The 20581-nt window shown below is 36.4% G+C and overlaps 1 protein-coding gene across 5 annotated transcripts in view; it reads right to left on the bottom strand.

Moving 5' to 3' along the window:
• Positions 1–20581, bottom strand: part of PCMTD1 (protein-L-isoaspartate (D-aspartate) O-methyltransferase domain containing 1) — a 62738-nt gene that overhangs the window by 23569 nt on the left and 18588 nt on the right. Inside the window, exons 2-3 of one of the 5 annotated variants that reach the window (XM_034650168.1) lie at positions 15065–15094; positions 11480–11910 (exon numbers count right to left, since the gene is read on the bottom strand). The exons of 3 other annotated variants lie outside the window; for them this stretch is intronic. In XM_034650168.1, coding sequence (XP_034506059.1) covers positions 11480–11786 — 307 coding nt within the window. In that variant the 5' untranslated portion in view covers positions 11787–11910; positions 15065–15094. The remainder of the gene's footprint in view (positions 1–11479; positions 11911–15064; positions 15095–20581) is intronic. One more of the 5 variants, XM_034650167.1, reaches the window with a different exon arrangement.

Genomic DNA, 20581 nt, shown 5'->3' on the forward strand with positions numbered 1-20581 from the left:
AAAAGTATGTGTATGCATTTATTTTCTCTACCTTACACATATTCATTTTCTGTATCTTGTATCTTAGAAAATAATTAACTCGATATGCCCCCTACTGAATGTCATTAAAAATACAATATATGGTGGAGTTCTACTGACCTCTAAGATTTTTTAAATGACAAAAAAGTCATCAATTACCATGTTTGAATGTTCAGAGGGCACATGAAAGAAAAAGTGATCTAGAACTACTTTAACTATAAAAATTAAACCAAAACGCTCGGAGACTATCTGCAAGCCAAAATCAGGTAATGCTTTAATGAACTACATTTCTATCATATTGCATTTGATTAGTATTATTAAAAAAAAATGGTTCTACTTGAAAAATGTATTCAGATAAGAAGGTTAAATAAAAAGTTATCTGATCCATCAAAATACAACAGAATTAACTCCCTTTGCAATGTTTTTATACTTTTAAAGTAAATTATTCTGATTCAATCTTAAATGTTTTGATTTGTTTTTTATCTCCTTACGATCAAACTGCTGTCTTCATCTGAAAACTGGAACATCTGATAGCATTTAAGACCTCTCTTAATCTTATTTTAACCATAAACTGAGTCAAACAAAAATTTACTATTTCCAAAAATAAAGTGGCTAAAAAATACACTTCCAGAAGAACACATGGTAACGTCTCTTTAATTTATACGCTGAGTATTTTGATAACTTGAATTTCCAAAATGAAACAAAGAATGTTAGGAAACAATGAACAATGTTTTCCTCATTTAAAATACTCAAATTAGGGGCGCCTGGGTGGCACCACGGTTAAGCGTCTGCCTTCGGCCCAGGGCGTGATCCCGGCGTTATGGGATCGAGCCCCACATCAGGCTCCTGTGCTGTGAGCCTGCTTCTTCCTCTCCCACTCTCCCTGCTTGTGTTCCCTCTCTCGCTGGCTGTCTCTATCTCTGTCAAGTAAGTAAATAAAATCTTTAAAAAAAATAATAATAAAATAAAATAAAATACTCAAATTAAACCACAATTATTTAACATTATGTACAAAATAAGGAAAATACTGTTCTATGAAATGAATTCCTTTTAAAGGATATTCATTTAAAGTAAAACAGAGACTTCCATATTTTCATCAACCATTGAGAATCTAGCTATACTAATCAACTATTTTTATGAAAACAAAACAAAATTAGGGCTACAGGGGTAAGAGATCAATGAAAAACATCAATATTGCTGTAATTTTAAGTTTCCTGTTAAGACCAAATGCATAAGCACTGTAATAAAGGTGTCAAGTAAAGAATCTGGAAATCATGGCTTCTATTCACTCTTTCAAACTGCTTTCTTAACAGAGGGAGTTTGACCTTCATAGTTCTAGATCAAAGGGACTACACAGGTGCTTGTCACTTAAAGACACCACTGGTCTCTTTTTCCTTTCCTTGCTTTATGCTTACTGTCTAAAACCAAAGTGGCAACTTTTGGAAATAAGGTTAAAGTTCATTAAGAAAACTTAAGAACGTTTTTCATATAACTTGTTTTTCACATTACCTTGACATAAAATGAAAACAATTTCATTAACATATAAAGGATCTGTATCATAAACAGACATACAGAACAGACTATTATTAACTTCTAGTGCAAAAACACCATATATGATTTCTTAGTGAATGAAATTAATTTAAATAACATGGAGAAATACCTTTATCACTAATAAACTGAATAATAATTAACACTGAAAATAAATCTAAAGGAATGCATTATTAAAAGGCAGAACTTAAATAGCAATGTCACCAATATCTCATTTATTTAGAATGGGATATGCAACTAGAACACATCAACTGCATGATAAAAATGTAGCATGATACTTTTTATTACAACTCATATTTGACATCTATATTAAATAGAACAGAAAAATAAAACACAGAAAACTAAAAAAGCATACATAGCTGCTTTCAAGGAAAAGGGGTAAGAGATGTAGGATGAGAAGGACACATTTCAATCATTACACCCTTTTGTCTAAAGTGTCTTGACTATACCTATAACTTTTTCAATCAAAAAATAATGGGCTAGTCATAGAGATGGAAAAAAACATGAGTATAAGGTTTTCAAATTAATAAAATAAATAACAGAAAATAATTCTGACAAAAAGGTACAATGGAAAGGTCAATGGGAAAAAATGAAACAGTATCCAAAAGACAAACTCTGTCAACACTTTCTAACACCGTCTAACAGATAAAGCATAAATTTAATTTTGTATTCAATAGTTTCCAATACTATTTTGTATTTGCCAATGTGAAGGTTTTTCTATGAAATGATAAAGGCATTATTTTTTAACACATATTAAAAAAATAAAGTACCAACAGTTGATCATTATCTTTAACAGGTAAACATTAAAGAAAAAACAGAAATATACACAGTACACAGAAGTCAAAGTTTATTAAGACAAATAGTTACTAGAAAAACCTAGGTATCCTATGCAATATTAGACGTGATTTTTAAGGCTGGCAAAGGCCTATTTATTAAAAGCAATAACAAATGTAACAGAATTCCAATATAATAAAATCTATAGATTATTTTTCCTTTGTAGTAGTTGGATCTAATCTAGCTCATTTATCATCTATCAGTCAATAATCAAAGCATATGCTATATAAAGACCAGTAATTATTAGGTTTAGTTGTCTATACAATATCTAGATCTCTTTTTTACATCAATGCTGACCCTATATGACACCCAATACTCCAGTTTGATTTTCTGAGACACCCTGAAAGGCTGTTTAGAATGTGGTATTGCAGGGTAGAGCTGGCCTGAGGCAATCCAGGAAAATCAGGGGAGCTTCACACAACATTTGAATGAAGTTTTCAGTGACTTCAGTATTTTGTGTAAAGCTAATTTACAGAACACAGCCACAGGAAAAAAAAAAAAAAAAAAAAAAATTCATGATACATAACTAGAAGAGCTCTCAAGATAAACTAATTTAAGATCCATCATTTCAACTGAGGACTCAGTTCTACATTTTATGTTGCAGTAGAAGAGAGAGTGGATTTAGGGTTAGATGCCTGGTTTCCAATCCTGGTTCCTGCTCCTAACAGCTGCATAATCTGAGACCTTTCATTTATCTTTTGAAGTCTTTCCTATTGCATAAAATGGGTTTCTGGGAAAATCAAGCAAATTATGTACAAGTGCTTCACACAGTATAAAGTACAAAATGGGTACAAATTATTAGAAATCATAACGTGCCTTCTCTTTGTATACAGAACTGATTAGCTTAGAACCAAAACCAAAACCTCTAAGTTGTTCTCAACCTCAACTATATTCCTAGGAATTTTTAAATTATATTTAAAAGTAGATTAAATTTAATTTGATTCAAAGCTGTAAATGCTTGGTTCCCAGCCCAGGCAGGCAGAGGAACTCTCCTAGGATATGGCCCAGGCCCTGCAGATAACCTTAAATGCAGCTGGTTGAGCACACTAGCCACAGCCTCCTAATTTTTAAAATCTCTTTTGACTATCCAAATCTTTGTTCTCACTGGTAAAGTGTTATCAAGAGTTGTAACTGCAAATAAAAGCATTATGGATAAAACTAAGTATTTACCACAAGAGGGAGCAGGTGAATCAGTTATCTGGCTTCTATGAAACTAGTGTAAAGTTTCTCAATAAGAATTGAAATATATAACGTAAAAACATCTTTTAATAAGTTCCAATGATATTACTAATTTCAGTTGTATAAAATAAAGCATCTTTGGGAAGACTTATAAGTAAGTTTAAGAATTCAGAGACAGTAACAGGTAAGCAGACTGGATCAGGTTTCACTCTTTCTGTGAACACCTTGGAGTATAACAAAGAGAAGTGCAAAAGTAAAGGAAAGGGGAGTAAAAGGAATTAGCAAAAGGTTAGGTAATCATTAACTAGATAAAAGAAACAGATCTCGTGTACTGACACTTAAGATACAATTAATTTCTTACGGTTTCTCCATCCCATTATATTACACAAAAAGAGCACATTAAAGAAAAACAAACTGTCAAATGTTTACTGAGTCCGGCCATGTTAGTGTAACCATTCTGAAGCTAGCTGGATATATCTAGAGTAGACTAGAGACTTGGTTCTCTGCTCTCTAGGTTTAGGAAAGGCCTCATGAAGCAAATCCTGAAAAAATTTCCAGAAAGTTCCAGTTCCGGCCCCTCAAGCTCCTTTCTACTGATGGATTTCTAACTGCTGTTTTACTTTATTACACTTGAATCTCAGACATATGTTTACACAAAATCTGAACATACTGGTTTAAATAGTTACAGAAAACGGATCCAAGCCCCTACGTAAACTACATGTCCAAAATATAAAAAACCAGACATCACAATCAGCTCATTTACATATTTCCACCCAGTAGGCTAATACTCAAGTCTAATATGTTCACAACTTATGACTATCTCACACATCTACAGTGGAACATTAAAATAGATTGTTTCTATAAAAATAAATTCAGTAAACAGAGAAAAAGTTGTGCTCACCTACAAAACAGAAAATAGTTTTAAAAGCTAATTTAAACAGCTAATTTAAAAAGCTAATTTAAACAGCTTCTTGATCTAAATTCTTTTTAACACAATCATTTCCCCCTGGAAGCCATTTTCAGCAGCTCTTTCATTCCCCTGGATATTTATTTGTGAAACATCTGAAGATATGCTGGGGCCAGTGTAGTGACCAATTCACATAACAAATATTTAGTGAACTAAATGAAGAGAACAGCCAATGAAACTGACATAATGCTTCTACTGCTAGTTCAGAGATGATACGCACAGTTTCAAGGTTACGGGATGCGTCTTGTGCACTGCTGTGTCCTCAGCAGCCAGCGCAGTGCTGGATATGATAAATATTTTTTGAAAGAATGTTGAAGTACAAAAATGTAGCTATGGTCCCAAACTTAAAAGGTTCACAACCAATACTGAGGCAAATGATATATACAAAGCCTAAAATGTGTATTTTTCATGTCTTAATTTAAAGTATACTAGCAAAAGTCATTAAGTATATGTCAGATCTATTTTGTTATAATCACAGAATGAGGCATTCCACAGAAGACAGAGATAAATACATTCCATTCAAAAGAAATTTCTTACTAATTTTAGCTGCTGATAGGAATCTTCTAAAATGCAATATACATTTTCCTTTACGTACCTAAGAAAAATATGACTCCAAGTCAGCTATTATCCCTATGATGTGAGTATTATGCAAAAGCAGAGGTACCCCATGCTTTATGAAGCTATTCCTGAAGTGGGGAGACAATCAGATAAAATGGAAAAAAGGAAAACCTTTTAAAGTATGCCTTTCAGGGCACCTGGGTGGCTCAGGTGGTTGAGCGTCTGACTCTTGATGTCAGCTCAGGTGATCTCAGGGTCATGAGATCAAGCCCCGTGATGGGCTCCACTCCGGGCATGAAGCCTGCTTGGGATTCTCTCTCTCCCCCTCTCCCGCCACCAACCCACAGATGTTCTCTCTCTCAAAAAATAAAAATAAAAAATAAAGTATGTCTTTTGATTCTTTCAGATTTTTTTAACCCTACCAATTATTCCACAAAATACAGAGAGAATAATCTGATGTCCAGGTTTCCACCTGAGTAATTTTTGATAGTAAAAAAGTACCTCTCACCAGAATGAGAAACACAACAGAAAGAAAATTGAGAGAATGGAGACAGAAGGGGACAGCGAAGCACAACCTGCTCCCTCTGGTTCTGGGGCCCATTTCCGGCCCCTCCTGGGCCATTCTCAGGCAAATCTCTTAATACTTTGGAAGCTTATTTTCTCTTTTGTAATATAAAGCAAACAACCAGGTTGACAGTTTTTTGATTTAAAATTATTAACAATTTGAGGTATGTGTTTGTACGTTTCCCCAAGTAGCAACGGTTCACTGGTAATTTGGTGTTTGTGGACATGCGCACAAATGACCTCAAAGTCACCGTCTAAGGGTACAAACAAATTTCAAGAAGTAGCGAATTCGCAAACAATAGAGATCAACTGTATTTGGTACAAGGATAATCTTGAGTTGGGTAGAGTTAATCCTGAAGGTAAATAAAAACTCAAGATGCTCAGAGAACCACCTAAGATTTTTCACACCACTGAGGGGATTGCTTTATAACTTTGAAAAACAGTATGAGGAAACAGAACCACAAATTACTATGAAAACCTTAAAATTTCTAAAACCCATACTATTTCCTAATATTTGATATTCTTAAAATTTCTAAAACCCATACTATTTCCTAATATTTGATATTTTTACTGCTATGTGTTGCCCAATAATAATTAGCAGTAATATCACATAACCACAAAATCATGTCTTTTTAGAGGTAGCAGCATTGAAAGAGATGGTTGAGAGTAATGACTTCCACTCCACAACCAGAAGTGAGGGGGTAAAAAACCTTAAGATATAGAAAAGTAATGGCAACTCAATACAGGGTATGCGGGCAGAAGAAAAGATGCAGAGAAGCCTAACTAGGACTAAGAAGGAACAGTTTAAAGAATGACAAGCTTTACTGGTTTCAGAAAATATGACTAGCCTAAATGAAATGGTTCTTTTCAAAACAGATTTGCTCAGAGCCCAAAATAAAGCACATACCAAGAGCCTTTGTAATTCCTAAAAAGAAAAACAAAATATCCTCTAAAAAAAAAAAAAAAAGGATAGAGGAAAAATTGAAGTTTGGTTTAATGCAGAAAACGTGCTCTGCTTTAAAGAGAATCCTGAGAACCTGCAGAATGTGTTTTGTCTTAGCAAAAAGAATGGGGGAGGGGAGCTGAAGATGACTCCGGATCTCCCTGTTTCTCTGGCTCGCAGTGAGCCAAGATAGATTTCTAAAAGAGGTGCTTAAAGGAGCAAGAAAAAATATTTGAAAACTGTATTTCTGATAAAGGGCTTGTATCCAAAATATGTAAAGAACACTTACAACTCAATAAGAACATCCAACATCTTAATTAAAAAATTGGGAAAAAATTTGAAAAGATATTTAACTAAAGATACAGGAATGACAAGAAAACAGGAACAGATGCTCCACCAAATCATTACAAGTGCAAGTTAAAAGCACAGCAAGAGAGTATTTTACACCTACTATAATAGCTATTAAAAAAACTAACAAAAACTACACAAGCATCGGTGAAGACGTGGAGAAACTAGAATCTCATTCATTGTGGGAATATAAAATAGTGCAGCCACTTTAGAAAATACTTTGACAATTTCTTAAAAAGTTAAAGATAGGGCCGCCTGGGTGGCTCAGTCAGTTAAATGGCCAACTCCTGGTTTTGGCTCAGGTCAGGATCTCATGGGTTGTGAGACTGAGCCGCACTCAACAGGGAGTCTGCTTGAAATATTCTCTCCCTCTGCCCCTCCCTCCACTCACACTCTCGTGCATGTTCTCTTGCTCTCAAAAGAAGCAAATCTTAAAAAAAAAAAAAAGAAAAGAAAAAAGTTAAACACAAACTTAACATAGAGCCCAGCAATTCCACTTCTAGGAATCTACCCAAGAGTAATGAAAATGGATGTCCACAGAAACATTTGTACATTTCGAATGTTCACTACAGTGTCATTCATAATTGCTGAAAAGTGGTAACCCAAATGTCCATTAAGTGGTGAATGGATAAATAAAATGTGGTATGCCCATACAATGAAATATTATTCAACCATAAAAAGGAAAGAAATACTAATACATGCTACAGCCTTGAAAACATATTGCTAAGTGAAAGAACCATACATCTAAGGCCATGTATTATATAATTCTATTTATATGAAATGTACAGAAAAGACAAATCTACAGAAACAGAATGTAAATAAGTGGTTGCCACGGGCTAGGGTGGGGACAGAGAGTGGATTCAGCCAGGCATGGGTGAGTATTCTTGGGGTAATGGAAATATTCTCAAACTGAACAATGGTAATGTTTGCATAACTCTGCAAATTTACTAAAACTCACTGAATTGTACACTTAAAATGGGCAAACTTTATGGTAAGTTGTATCTCATTAAAGGGAGAAGGGGGGCTAAAATAAGAGCTAAAATATGAGTATCTCAAGTCAAAGGCAATGTAAGGGCAGCTGAATGAGGACCATTTAATGTCCTCTGATAGAGAGATAAAGACTACAGAGACCAAATATGATGGCAACATGTAGCTTAACTAATCAGCCTTTTGGACAACACAGCAGCATTGGATAATATAATGCTGACAGTGAGTTGCCTGTTAAGCACATAAGCCTGCTAACTGTTTTAACTTTAGAAACTAATGTTGTAGTGGTGAGGCAGTGGCAAACATAGTATTGGAATGATTCTGGCAGTTTCTCCAGTCATTTCTATTAATGCAAGAACTAAGGAAGAGACTAAGGAAGTCATTAAGTTGGATGAACCCTCATATCATAGGTTTAGAAAATGGGAGTGAATCCCTAAGCAAAAAGGATCAGAATGGAAAACCATCCCTACCCAAATCAGAAAGATGATCAGACTAATTTGCCTTCAGAGACCTGATATTCATAACTCAAGTCTGGGAAGCAGAGGACTTGGGAGCTCTCTTCTCTTGGACTCTATTTTTCAATGGGACTCCCTAGGTATGGAAAGACAGTACTGAGAGGAGAATTAAATAAGTGCTTGATTCTTTGTGAAAGTCTTTCGTTCTAGGAAGAGTCTTAAGGAGAAGCAAGTGGAACAAGAACTTATTTTCAATGAGAAACTCAACAAGTTGTCTAAATGAGGCACACTGGGATTCGGAGTGATCCATTCTCCAGATCTGGAGCAAAAATAAATTCCACTTATGAATAACTGCTTCAAGTATACTTTAATCACAAGAAACGTACTGAGGTTAAGATAAACCTAACTTTCTCTCACTGAACAAAAGCTCTCACAAGACTGCAACCCATCCTCTACAGGTGTGTTTCTGGAGAGGCGGTGGAAATTCCCCAATGAGCATCTTTCTTATCTGCATTACCAAACCACAGACACCCTGCTCTCCTTGCCTTAGCCACAACTCCTCCAGATCATGCTCAGCATGTCCTCAAATGAGAATCCCTGCCTATGGTGAGCACCTGTCATCCCCATCTTGTGACTAGGAGAGAAACACGGCTTAGAGCCATGATGTTACAGTTACTTAACAAGGACAGAACTTCTTGTCAGTAAGGTCACTGTGAAGCAATGAAGCCAAATCTGATTCACCATACTCAGATAACTGTAGGGAACATGTAAGCACCTTTCTTTGGGTCTACCTCCTTGACTTCAAACACTCACAAAGCAAACCAAAAAAAGAAGGGCAGGGGTAAAAAAATTAAGCTTCCTCAGAAGCTAAACAGATCCAAGATTTATTAGCTGTAATCACTGTTTTGCAGACTATTCTTTCTGCCTTCCTTCTTCTTTAAAGTGTTTTTATCTTTCTCACCAAATGACCATTTGCCATCAAAACGAAAGGAACTTTATCTTGGTCTTGACTGCAGGGTCACACCCAGATAAATCCTGAATAATGTCCAGTAACTATAGTCATACAAGGAACTAAAAACCATGACTCCCTGGAGCCTTGTAACAGGAGGAAAATATCAACTGCATTGTGGATCACTTACACAGGGGTCTGTTTCTCCAGGCTGCCCTCTGGTATGGATTTAAACACATTCAAGATACAACAAAGTATGAGGTCAGCCTACAAATGCATACGGCGTATTACAGGAATGTAATCTCCTGGAGACTGAGACTGAGTAGTAGAGTTTAAGGAGGCAATCTCACTGCTAGCAAGGTTGCTAATTATGACCCCCCTCTTCCCTGCAGGCCTTTGGCTAAGACTGACCTCCCTCAGCATGAGCCAGCTGACAGGGCTAGAGAGGTGGAAGACAGGGTTAACAAGTGCTCTGAGGCTTGCCAGACGTACTAGGAGGCCTGGACTCCAGTCTAAAGTTGCCAGAGCTGGTCAAGAAATGCACTCAAGAAGGCAACTCCCATTTTTTAAAAGCAGTCCCTACTCCCTCAACTAAGTTCCTTTGATTTGGACACAGACTCAAACCCTGAGATTCCTTTTTCAAAAGTTAATAGATATGTGGGTGTGGGGTTCCCAACCTACAGAGAAGCTCCTGTCTCAGGAAGGGCAGGAATACCAAATTTAAATGTAAGCTGCTTAATTTCTTTCTTGGTAAAAATTAATACTTCGCTACTTTTTGAGCATATCATTATGAACCAGAAACTTAGTAGTGGGATGAAACAGACTGTTTTATGTATTAGGTTGTATTACATATCAGGAACTGACTCAGTTGTCTTTATGAAATAGATTGCAGATCCCATAACTAGGAAAGAAAGGAGCTAGTCAGTGTGTAAGAAAGGGGAATTTCAGGCCTGAAAATGTCTTATAAGTCATTTAATGTGACTATATAATTTACTGTCAAAACTGGGACACTTTGGGAAAGAAAAGAACATTATAAATACTGATGCCAGGACAAGAGGGATAAACTGGGACTGACCCAGCACCCTGGGAACACAGAGTCATCCTACTACAGTATACTCATTTCTCTATTCAAAATCCTTCAATGACTCTCCATCACTGCAGACTGAATTTTAAACCAAGTCTCATCCCTAGAACTCAGGCATATGCCTCAATTTAAGGCTTGTCACAAAGTAGCACTCAGTAAATACCAAGTGGCTTAGTAAAAATAATGGTTATTCAACCTCCACCAATATCCTAAGGTCTTAGCATATTATTCTCCTCCATCCATGCCTTTTCAACCCACATTCTGTATTTTGCAGGTTCACTTCCTAGCTTTGTGACTTGAGGCAAGTTAGTTAACCTCTCTGTGCCTCAGTTTACTCACCTATGTACACAGGAATCCTAATAGTATGTACATTACAGGATTATTAGAACATTAAACGAGTTACTCTATGTAAAGTGCTTTAAACATGTCTCGCCCTCATAGTAAGCACTCAGTAAGCTTCTCAAAGGCACTGACAGTTGTCCCTTTTGATCAGGGTGTATACCTGCACTAGGAACAATGCCTGACAGAACAGACAGTAAGTATGTTGAAAGCTTACTCACATATACTTCTCTTCTGTTTTTCTCCCAATCCCTTGCTTTGCCTCACCAGTGCCATATACTCTACATCCCACAAACTCCTATGTCTCCAACAAAAACCTGGCACCATTCCCTTTAAAATGGGACATCGATGACTACTGAACTCTCTATGCCAGTAGTCAGTCACAACCCTTTACCTGAAATAGATTACATGATACCCCTGAGTTTCCTGCCTACCAGCTGTTCAATTTTAAGTACAGACAATGACTGGAAAAACAGTTCTGAGGGTTTCTTAAATCTAGGATTAAATGCACAAACTAACTTTCAGGGTTAGGGCAGAGAATAAGAAAAGATTACTACTGCCTTGTGTTTCTACACTTAAATAAGGAAGAGAACTACTTTGAGTACATACATTCAAAGATATAAAAATTTACAAACCCTGTAAATCATAAACAGTAATACAAACTCAGCTTACTTTTTAAAATAAAATTTTACAAAAATAAAATTACCTAAAATTAAGCCCACCATTGTACTTAAATATCCGGTTCCACTTCCCAGGTTAAGAAAAGACAATCCTGGTTGAAGTTTCAATGCTTCCATAACTTCAGAATAAATGCAAGGTGCTGACAAGTGTATGTTCCCATGCTTCCAGGCTAAGTCTTTGTAAGCATTGTCTCGGTAGCCTTCCAAATAGTAATCTCCGCGATCAATCGCTCTGAAGGCTTGCTCCACTCTTTCAGTGCGGATATACTGAGCTTCTTTTAAGTTATCAATTAAGTCATCATTATCTTCCCCAGCACTCACAGCTCCTCCCATGATAGTATTCAAATCAAATCATAAATTTTAAAATGTAATAAAATTAGCAGAAATGGCTTCCAATAATGTAGTGTGGTTTGTTTTCCCTTTAATATTGCACTTGATTTCCAAAAATAAATTAATCCTGAAAGGGAAGAATAAAAATAAACAGGTTTAAATTAATGCTCACAGGAAAGTAATTCCAGTTTTTTAAATATATAATAGTCATTATAACTACCATTTTTCAAGGACATATTCTGTTCCAGGCATAGTTTTAAGTTCTTTAAACATATTACTTTATTTATTCTTCTAACAACAACAAAAGGTAGCTTTAGTTTGATCTCATCTGTACAGATGGGAAATTTGGGACACAGAATAGTTAAGTCACCTCATACTGTGAGGCCTAATATGATAGCCATTAGTCACACATAGCTACCGAGACCAAAATTAAGATTAAATACAATTTAAAATTCAGTCAGGCACACCAGCCACACTTCAAGTGCTTAATAGCTACATGTGGCCAGTAGTGGCCACACTGAACAGAGCTGCTCTAGAAAGTTGACACTGCTGGGACACAGTTCCAGGTCTTTCAGACTCCAGAAACCATGATCTTAAGCATTACGTCAGGCGGCCTTTCAAGTATGGTGAGTCTAGTTTAATACACATGAATTACTTGATTGATTTAAAATTCCTAAACTTAAAAATCCACTAGCACCTAAATGCTAAACATCTTAAATGCACCACATAAATTCAAAATGTTACTGCAAGGTAACATATTACCCAAACACTGAATACAAAATATATAAAAAAAAAAAAAACCAAAACAAAACAGATCCATATGTTTAAAATATACACACCCACACACAAGTACATATATATTAAGATTGTTTTATTTGGTAAACCCTGTGGTGACAAATAAGGAGACCACAAATTTTATTAACAACTTTAATAGTATAAGCACTAGAATATATGTCACGGGCGTAAGTACAATAAACTTCTTTAAGGTCAAATTCAGCATCTTTAAATGAAAACATAAGTGCAACCTGATAAACTAAATATAAATTTCAGTACATCATAATGAACACAATTTAATCTTTATTCAACTACAGTTGGTAAATGAATTCATATAAAAATTTCTTTTTTTTAAGATTTTATTTTTTTATTTGACAGAGATAGAGACAGCCAGCGAGAGAGGGAACACAAGCAGGGGGAGTGGGAGAGGAAGAAGCAGGCTCATAGCAGAGGAGCCCTGATGTGGGGCTCGATCCCATAAAGCCGGGATCACGCCCTGAGCCGAAGGCAGACACTTAACCGCTGTGCCACCCAGGTGCCCCAACACTTAATTTCTGAATTAATAAATTAGGAGAAGAAAAGTGAAAAATGAAATGCCTGTGGCCAAAAATAAGAGTTTTGACAGCCAATTCTGGCAAGGCTGTACCCTCACCCTTGACTTTATAGAAGAAAAACGACTTTAGAGAAGAAAACGCCGCAAGTATCATCAGGGTCCTCACACCTCTGGCACCAAGCTGCCCCAGCACTACTGGGGCAGCTGCTTCACCAGGTCCTGTCCCTGTCCCCACTGCCTGCCTATGTCCTCTTCTGCATTTACCTATGATCTCCTTAAACTTTCTGAGTAAAGGAAATACTGTGAACTCATGTCACACTTCTATTTAACTTATTCAAACTCACTTATACAAACCTGGCTGGCTCCAGTGCCCCCCCACACCCAAAAAAAGGATTAACTGAAAAAAATACATGGGCTCGCAGCACCATTCTGCTCAATGAGTGTATTTCACAGCACACAGTGGAATTGGAGACATTGATCCACTCTTCCTTCAACAGGTCTTAGTTTGGACATCCTTTTACAGCCCACACATCTCAACTTGCTGAGCACAGTTCTAACATTTAAAGTTTTGTTTGTTTGTTTGTTTTTTACTGACATGGCCTCTAAGCATAGGTTAACTTTCTACCTGGCACTCCAATGAATGCCTTCCCAAGATGAAAGAAAAAGTGGCTACGTTAGACTAGTAGGCAGCTTCAGTCCAGTGTGGCACCTACCTTAGGACTTTATAAGCCTAATTATGACTATGCAGACATTTAATGGCTCTCCAGGAAATGCTGTATTTTACTAGTCTGAAAATTATTCCACAGAGTAATCTAATCCTTTTCAGTTCCTTCTGAACTCTAACCTGTCCAAAATTATCACAGCAAAACAAACAAATGTTGACTTCACTACACAAAAATGCACTCGGTGAGAAAGGCAAAGAGGAAGAATCAAACCAACAAGAACTATTACCATATCCTGATGGACACTGTACTATTTTCTGTATATTATCTCATTAAAAGCTACAATAAGCCTATGAGGAAGGCATTCCCATGCCTACTTTCAAGTAGAAACAATGTGTATAGGACTAGGGTAAATACAATGCATGTGACTGTTGCTAAAGGAGCCCAGAGGAAAGTGGATCCAGGGATCCAGGAAAGCTTTCTTAAAAAGGCATGGATTGTGTAATGCAATTAAAGGACTAAGGGAATTAAAGGCTGAGGATATGGCTGGTATTAAAGCGAGAGAGTAGATGACATTTTAAGAAACGACATGTAGTTCGATACCTTCCAGCACCATAAGACCTTTATCCTGTAGGCCGGTGATTTTTTTTTTTTTTTTTTAAAGCCTGGACCCTTTTGAGAATCTGGTATTTCTGGCCCCTCTAATTAAAAAATGGATGAATGAGAAGTTTTACATCCTTCAGAAGGATCCTGAGTTCCTACAGACCCATGAGTTGAATCTAATTTAAGAAATCTATTACCTGCAACAGAGTCAGACACAGAGGGAGGGAGAATTACATTTCCATTTCAGAAAGTGCAGTGCAATTTGTGTTGCTGATCTACTTCAACAGACCAGAGACCAGGTACTCGGAAAGCTGGGAAACACATCACCTTGTTAACAAGGAGCAGCGCAAAAATTTGAAGCCAGATTTCCAGGACTCCTTTCTATTTTGAAAGGAAAGACAAATACATCTGAACACAAAGCCGTAAGGTATCCAGGAAGGAGATGGTCAGGAAAGGTTTTCTGGAATAGGATGTGCGATCTGCTACAATGCTTCATGTTTCTTTAAAACAAATTATTAGCTCATACATTTAGTATATAAGGTAATGATGTGCAGATAATGAAGACGTGGTGGTGGTTTCCATGTTCATGTTTTGAAGTGACAGGAAGGTACAAACTTACACATAGTAAAAAGATACTTTAGCAACTTAAGAAAATTTTCAGCAAAAAGCTGAAAACAGAGAGTGCCTACCTCTAAGGCAATTCAAGTGGTCTGAGGAAGCTGTGAATGCAGATAAAAAAAAAAAATGTTAAAACACTGTCTCTGGATTAAAGCAACAGATGAATTGACGCTATACTCAGATTCAGATTTTTAAATTTTGATAAAAATATCCATATGCAAATAAAACGACATCCATAAGCAAATTATCTTCTAGAGCCTAAATTTCAGAGGAAGATGAACCTTAGGGTTTAAGGCTATTAAGAACTGACTGACTACGATGCTACATGCAAATCCCAGTAGATTTAGCTATGCTAAAAATTTTATTAGGATTGCTATTGCTTTTGTTGGTAAACTGGTTATACAGTTGCATAGGTTTTCAGTGGTATGTTTCAAGGCTATTTTTTCCACAAGTCCCGTTGTTTTGCAAAACATTAGTAGGTGTTTTCAGATGTTAAAGAAAACCCAGTACTGGACTTGTCAGGGCCTTGAAGGAATCTTAAGAAACCTAAAGGACCTCAGACCACCTCTGGAGAAGAGCTGGCATGAAAAACTACAAAATGGGATGAGCAGAGCCGTGGTAGAGTTATACAGGGACACAGTTATGGAACATCAGCCCAGACATGGGGGTGGAGACAAAAGGATGGGAAAATTTTCCTAAATATGAAGATGTGGTAAGCACAGTGGCAGAAGGAAGGAGAGGTGTTCAAAACAAGCGGAAAAGACAAGGAGACAAGAGGCAATGCACCCGCCCACTTAAGGCACTACAAATAGTACCAAGAGCTTAAGCGCAGGAATAGAAGGCAGTGCTTGGTGAGGTTAGAACAATAAAGAGGAATGAAAATGAAGCTTGAAGGCCACACACACATGAAGCTTGGACTTCCTCCCACAGAAATGAAGCCAGCAAAAGCTTTTTAGAGAATGAGAAACATACTGGATGACTAATTTTAAAATAGGATATAAAGGAAAAACCAAAACTGTAAAAGGAAGAGAATATAATTATACATTATTTGGTCTGGGGAAGACAATGTTTACATAGTCAGAATAGTGAAAACACAATTGCTGATTCAAGTCATTTAACCACAACAGGATGAAAGGGAAGAGGTAAAGAGGGGTATGGAAGTTAATACCTCATTTGTGATTATAGAAAGTAAATGCTATCTAAAATTAATGAATTTAAAAAGAGTATCGTAGTTAGCAACGCGGAGGTAACTTCCCTACTATGAAAAAGCTGAATGCATTAAGTTCCCTCTGGAGTTTGAGCCTCCAGGTGGAAACAGGTAAAGCCAGGAACTGCTATACTTTGTATTCAGGGTATCACTTGACTTTCTAAATTGTGTACATACATTATTTGAACAAAAGTGACAAGGAAAGCTGAAAATAAAGGAGATATGTAAATATATGTGTGTGTGTGTGTGTGTGTGTATTTTTTTTTAGACCAGAATAAGATAAAAGACACAAAGAATATAATTTTCTATTTTAAGGAATAAAAATACATTTAACAGGCTACAGTAGTAAAATCAAAGAACAAAAAAAGATACAATAATATAATAACAATTTATACTACAGAGCTTCAAAGATAAGTCATTTTATCATATACATAGTTCCTGATAGTGGGTGGAAAACAAATTATTATAAATTAAATTACATTTTCATAACGTTGACCAATTCAATTATAATAGTATGTGCATTTGTAGAAAATTTGAAAACCAATAAATAAAAATTATTCATAACCCTAATATTCAAAGAGCCACTGCTAATATTTACTTTCTAAGCATCTATATGCTTTCTTTTTAATACAGTATTAGTATTATACTGTATATATTATTTCAAACTTTTGCTTATTATGTCTTAAACATTTTCATGCCATCAAAAATTCTTCCAAAATCCAAAAGTGTGATATCCCACCACATGGAGGCACCAAAATGTAATCAGTCCCCTGACTGCTGGGCCATAATTTTTGGATTATAATTAGTGTACCTGTGAGGAGTTTGCAAGTTAAAATCTGTAATAAATATTGTGACAATTCAACAATAATCCCCTAACTTGAAATATACTTCATTTTTTACAAGTAAAGCACACACTATTAAAAAGCCATCATAGCATTAAGTCATGGAAGCATTTGCCATTTGTTAATTCTGAGATAATTCCATCTCAATCATGGAAAAGTGCCAAATACAAGTCAAGAGACCAAGGTGTAGTCTTGGTCCCAATGATAACTTTTTTGTATGGCTCTGGGCAGCTCTCCAGAACATCATTTCCTCACCTGTGAAATGAAGAGGCTAAATTCTGTGATTCCTAAGGTTCCCCCAGAGCTCTAATTTCCCTGTTATTTTGGCATCAAACCCATATTTGAGTACAGTCCAGGTTTAGTTATCCAGGAATGTCTGTCCATGCTTCAGAATCTGTTACTTCGGTCTCATTTTTTGGTGCCCCCCCTCTTGCCATTTTCTCTAACACAGAAAAGACAAAAAAATTAGGAGTGCTCAAGTCCTGCATTAAAACAATAAAAGCAAAATAAGGAATCTAAGGAAAAGAAAAGGCGAAGGCAAAAGAGAGAAGCATCAGAAAATAAAAGAGCAGCTTACACGGTTTTGTCTGTTTGAGAAGGAAGTTGTCATATTTACTCACATAACACAATTCCACTCCTTGGCATTTTCTTTCTAGTATGTGTTTGGTATGTGTTTAGTACGTGTGTACATACATTCCCATAAGCTCACCTGAAATGATCTGCAAGGTGTTCCAAAAAAAGTTGATTCTAGTCTTTCAAAGTAAGATATGTAGCTTTAATGTATTTGGTTTACGGGAAGATCTACTGAAGGCCCAGTTCAATATTATGGTGTCTTTCAGGCAGCTTAGGGATGTTTTATGGAAGGTTAAAGACAAGTCAAAGGAGGCGGGAAGCAAACAGATGGCAGACAGATGTCACAGAGTTGGAGGACAGAATGAATGCTGACTCACTTTCTTTCCCTCCTAGCAACCAGTGGCAAGCAGCCAACTGCTGCTTGCTGCTCCTTTCTCTGCAAAGGTGAGGACAAAGCTCAACCAGCTTTGGAGTAAAGGAAACTGTGATCCACCAGTTGAGGATGGAGAACACACCATTTGAGGGCATGAACAAAGGATCTTTCTTCCTCATGCCCTCAAAGATCTTGTCATGGGAGTCATGCATGAAGGCTGCTTTGAGTGTGGAGACAACTACACAGGAGAAAAAATCTTCTCAATGATGGCAAATAGATATGATGAGACATAAATACAGAGTAAGAAAGAAGAAAGAGCAAGAAAAAGCTAGGGAAGGGGTTCAGAACAAGTCTCCCCAAAATGTGCTACTTTGACATGCGGACCATTTTGAGCTGAAGGCAATCAAGACCCAGCATACAAAAGAAAAACTTTTACCTCCCTTTAAACTACCTAAAAGAATTTAGTTAAGGAGCTTGTCCCAGAAAGAGAGCTATTACCAAGATACAACTTTTTTTTTTTTTAATCTGAATGACCTATCTGTATAGCAGGGCAAACATCTAATTACCAAACATCTGCTGTTCTTATCATCCTATGAATCACCTCCTCCCCTGTGACATCCCAGGCCCCTAGCCTACTTCTTAGCGCCTGATGGCATGTAAGCCTCAACTGCCCGCCCAGCTTATCCTTGTGTCTCACTGTCTTTGTGGGGCTCCCATATATAAACAATTAAATTTTTCTCCTGTTAATCTGTTTTATGTTAATTTGATTATCAGACCAGCCAAAGAACCTAGAAGAGTAGAAGGAAAATTTTGAAGGAAAATTCACTACTCATTGTGTCCATCTTTTTTATTTATTTATTTATTATTACTAGTGATAACATATACATGCAATTTCCTAAGTCTCTACTACATACGGGCACTGGGCTCTATTTCTTTACCAAAATTCTATGAAGAAGCACTAACTTCATTTTACTAATGAGGAGACCAAAGTTCGGAGAGACAGAGAGACAAGCTCAGAGCTCATGAGTAGCTGAGCCACAACTCAAATCCAATTTGGCAAGCCATAAAATCCTCCTGAAACAGAACAATTTGCAAAGAGGCATCTGGCCCATAATTCAAAGGTAGATTTTTCATCCCCTTGCCTGAAAAGATTCAGATCTCTCTCCCTCTCTCTCAAGCTCTCGTTTCCTCTTTTTTTCTCCCTTTTAGTAATCTGGGTTCCAAAAGAAGAATGGAGTAGTGGAAATAAAGCATCTAACGTCAGGTACTGACTGCAGCCTCAGGCAAATTATTTAACCTGTGATCTTCAGGTTCCTTGTCTATAAAATGGGAAAAAATAATAACCACATCATAAATTTGTAAACAGTGAACAGTGCACAGCACATAAAGCTTCTAATGTACACATGTCCAATAAGTAATTCACTTTCTTTCACATGTGGGACAAAAAAAGACACATTCAAAACGCTCATTTTTAAACCCAAAAGACCAGGAAGGGAAAACAAAAAAGGATCAGTTCTGAAATCTAGTGATCACCTAGTGACTTCCTTTAGACAGAACTACAGAATGAAAGCGTAAATCCTAAAGTTAGAGGTGTCAGGGAAAAAAAAGCCAAGGAACAGTGAATACAGAAGCAAAAGGAAAATTATACCCATTCACATTAAGTTGATTGAGAGAGGTTAATATAAAAACAAAATAAAAAAGCAAAACAAAACAAAAAAACAATGCAGTGCCTTCTGTCATGCTCTGGGCCACAAACTCAGCCAAGAGGCCTAAATTAGAACCAGCTGCCCTCTGTATTCACTTACATAGGCTCAGGCAGCAGTCAGGTACTGAACCTCTCTTTGGTAGCTTACTAGCTAACTTCCACCTGTGCTAATTTTTTTCTAATGGAACATTTGTTACATAAATAAGCAAAAATTAGCTGTCTTGTATAGTTTTCTTTGGTTTGACACATGTTTTCTGTCCAAACTGTAAACTCAATAATAATAAAGATAAAATAAAATGAAGATAAAATAAAATATTTAAAATATGCATCACATTTGTAAAGGTGTTAGCAAGCATTTAATAAATGATGATTAAACATAAAACACTGTAAGAGTAACTTCTAGCATTCTACTTCAGGACATCCTTTCAAATTCTAACATACCTAACAGCTACAAAAAATGAAAGTATATTTTTCCTTTATAGTCCCTTGAACCCTGGAATCTTCACCTGATCAGACAGCTGATAAACCACTGTCTCAAGATAATTAAATAGTATCTGCTCCCCAACCTTCAATTCACTACTACAAATTGTTTCCAGTAATAAAAGAAAGTTCTGTTGGAAACAAGTAGGTTCTATATTTTAATATTTGGCAAGTTTAAAGATGCCTCTATTCATAGATGTTGACTTTTCAGTCATATTCTCAATTCTATTCCAGTCTTGCATCCTATGCCTTTTCCTTCTCTCCACCTTCCTCCTCATTCTTTTAATTTTCCTATTATCCTTGCCTGGGGCAGTGAAGATCAGCATAAACTCAAACAAGATGGAGAAACAGTAGGAGACAGCTCTATAGGAGTTCAAGGAATAGGCTATAAAGGGATGGAGGAATATA

This window comes from Ailuropoda melanoleuca, unplaced genomic scaffold, assembly GCF_002007445.2.
Source record: "Ailuropoda melanoleuca isolate Jingjing unplaced genomic scaffold, ASM200744v2 unplaced-scaffold11384, whole genome shotgun sequence".
NCBI lineage: Eukaryota > Metazoa > Chordata > Mammalia > Carnivora > Ursidae > Ailuropoda > Ailuropoda melanoleuca.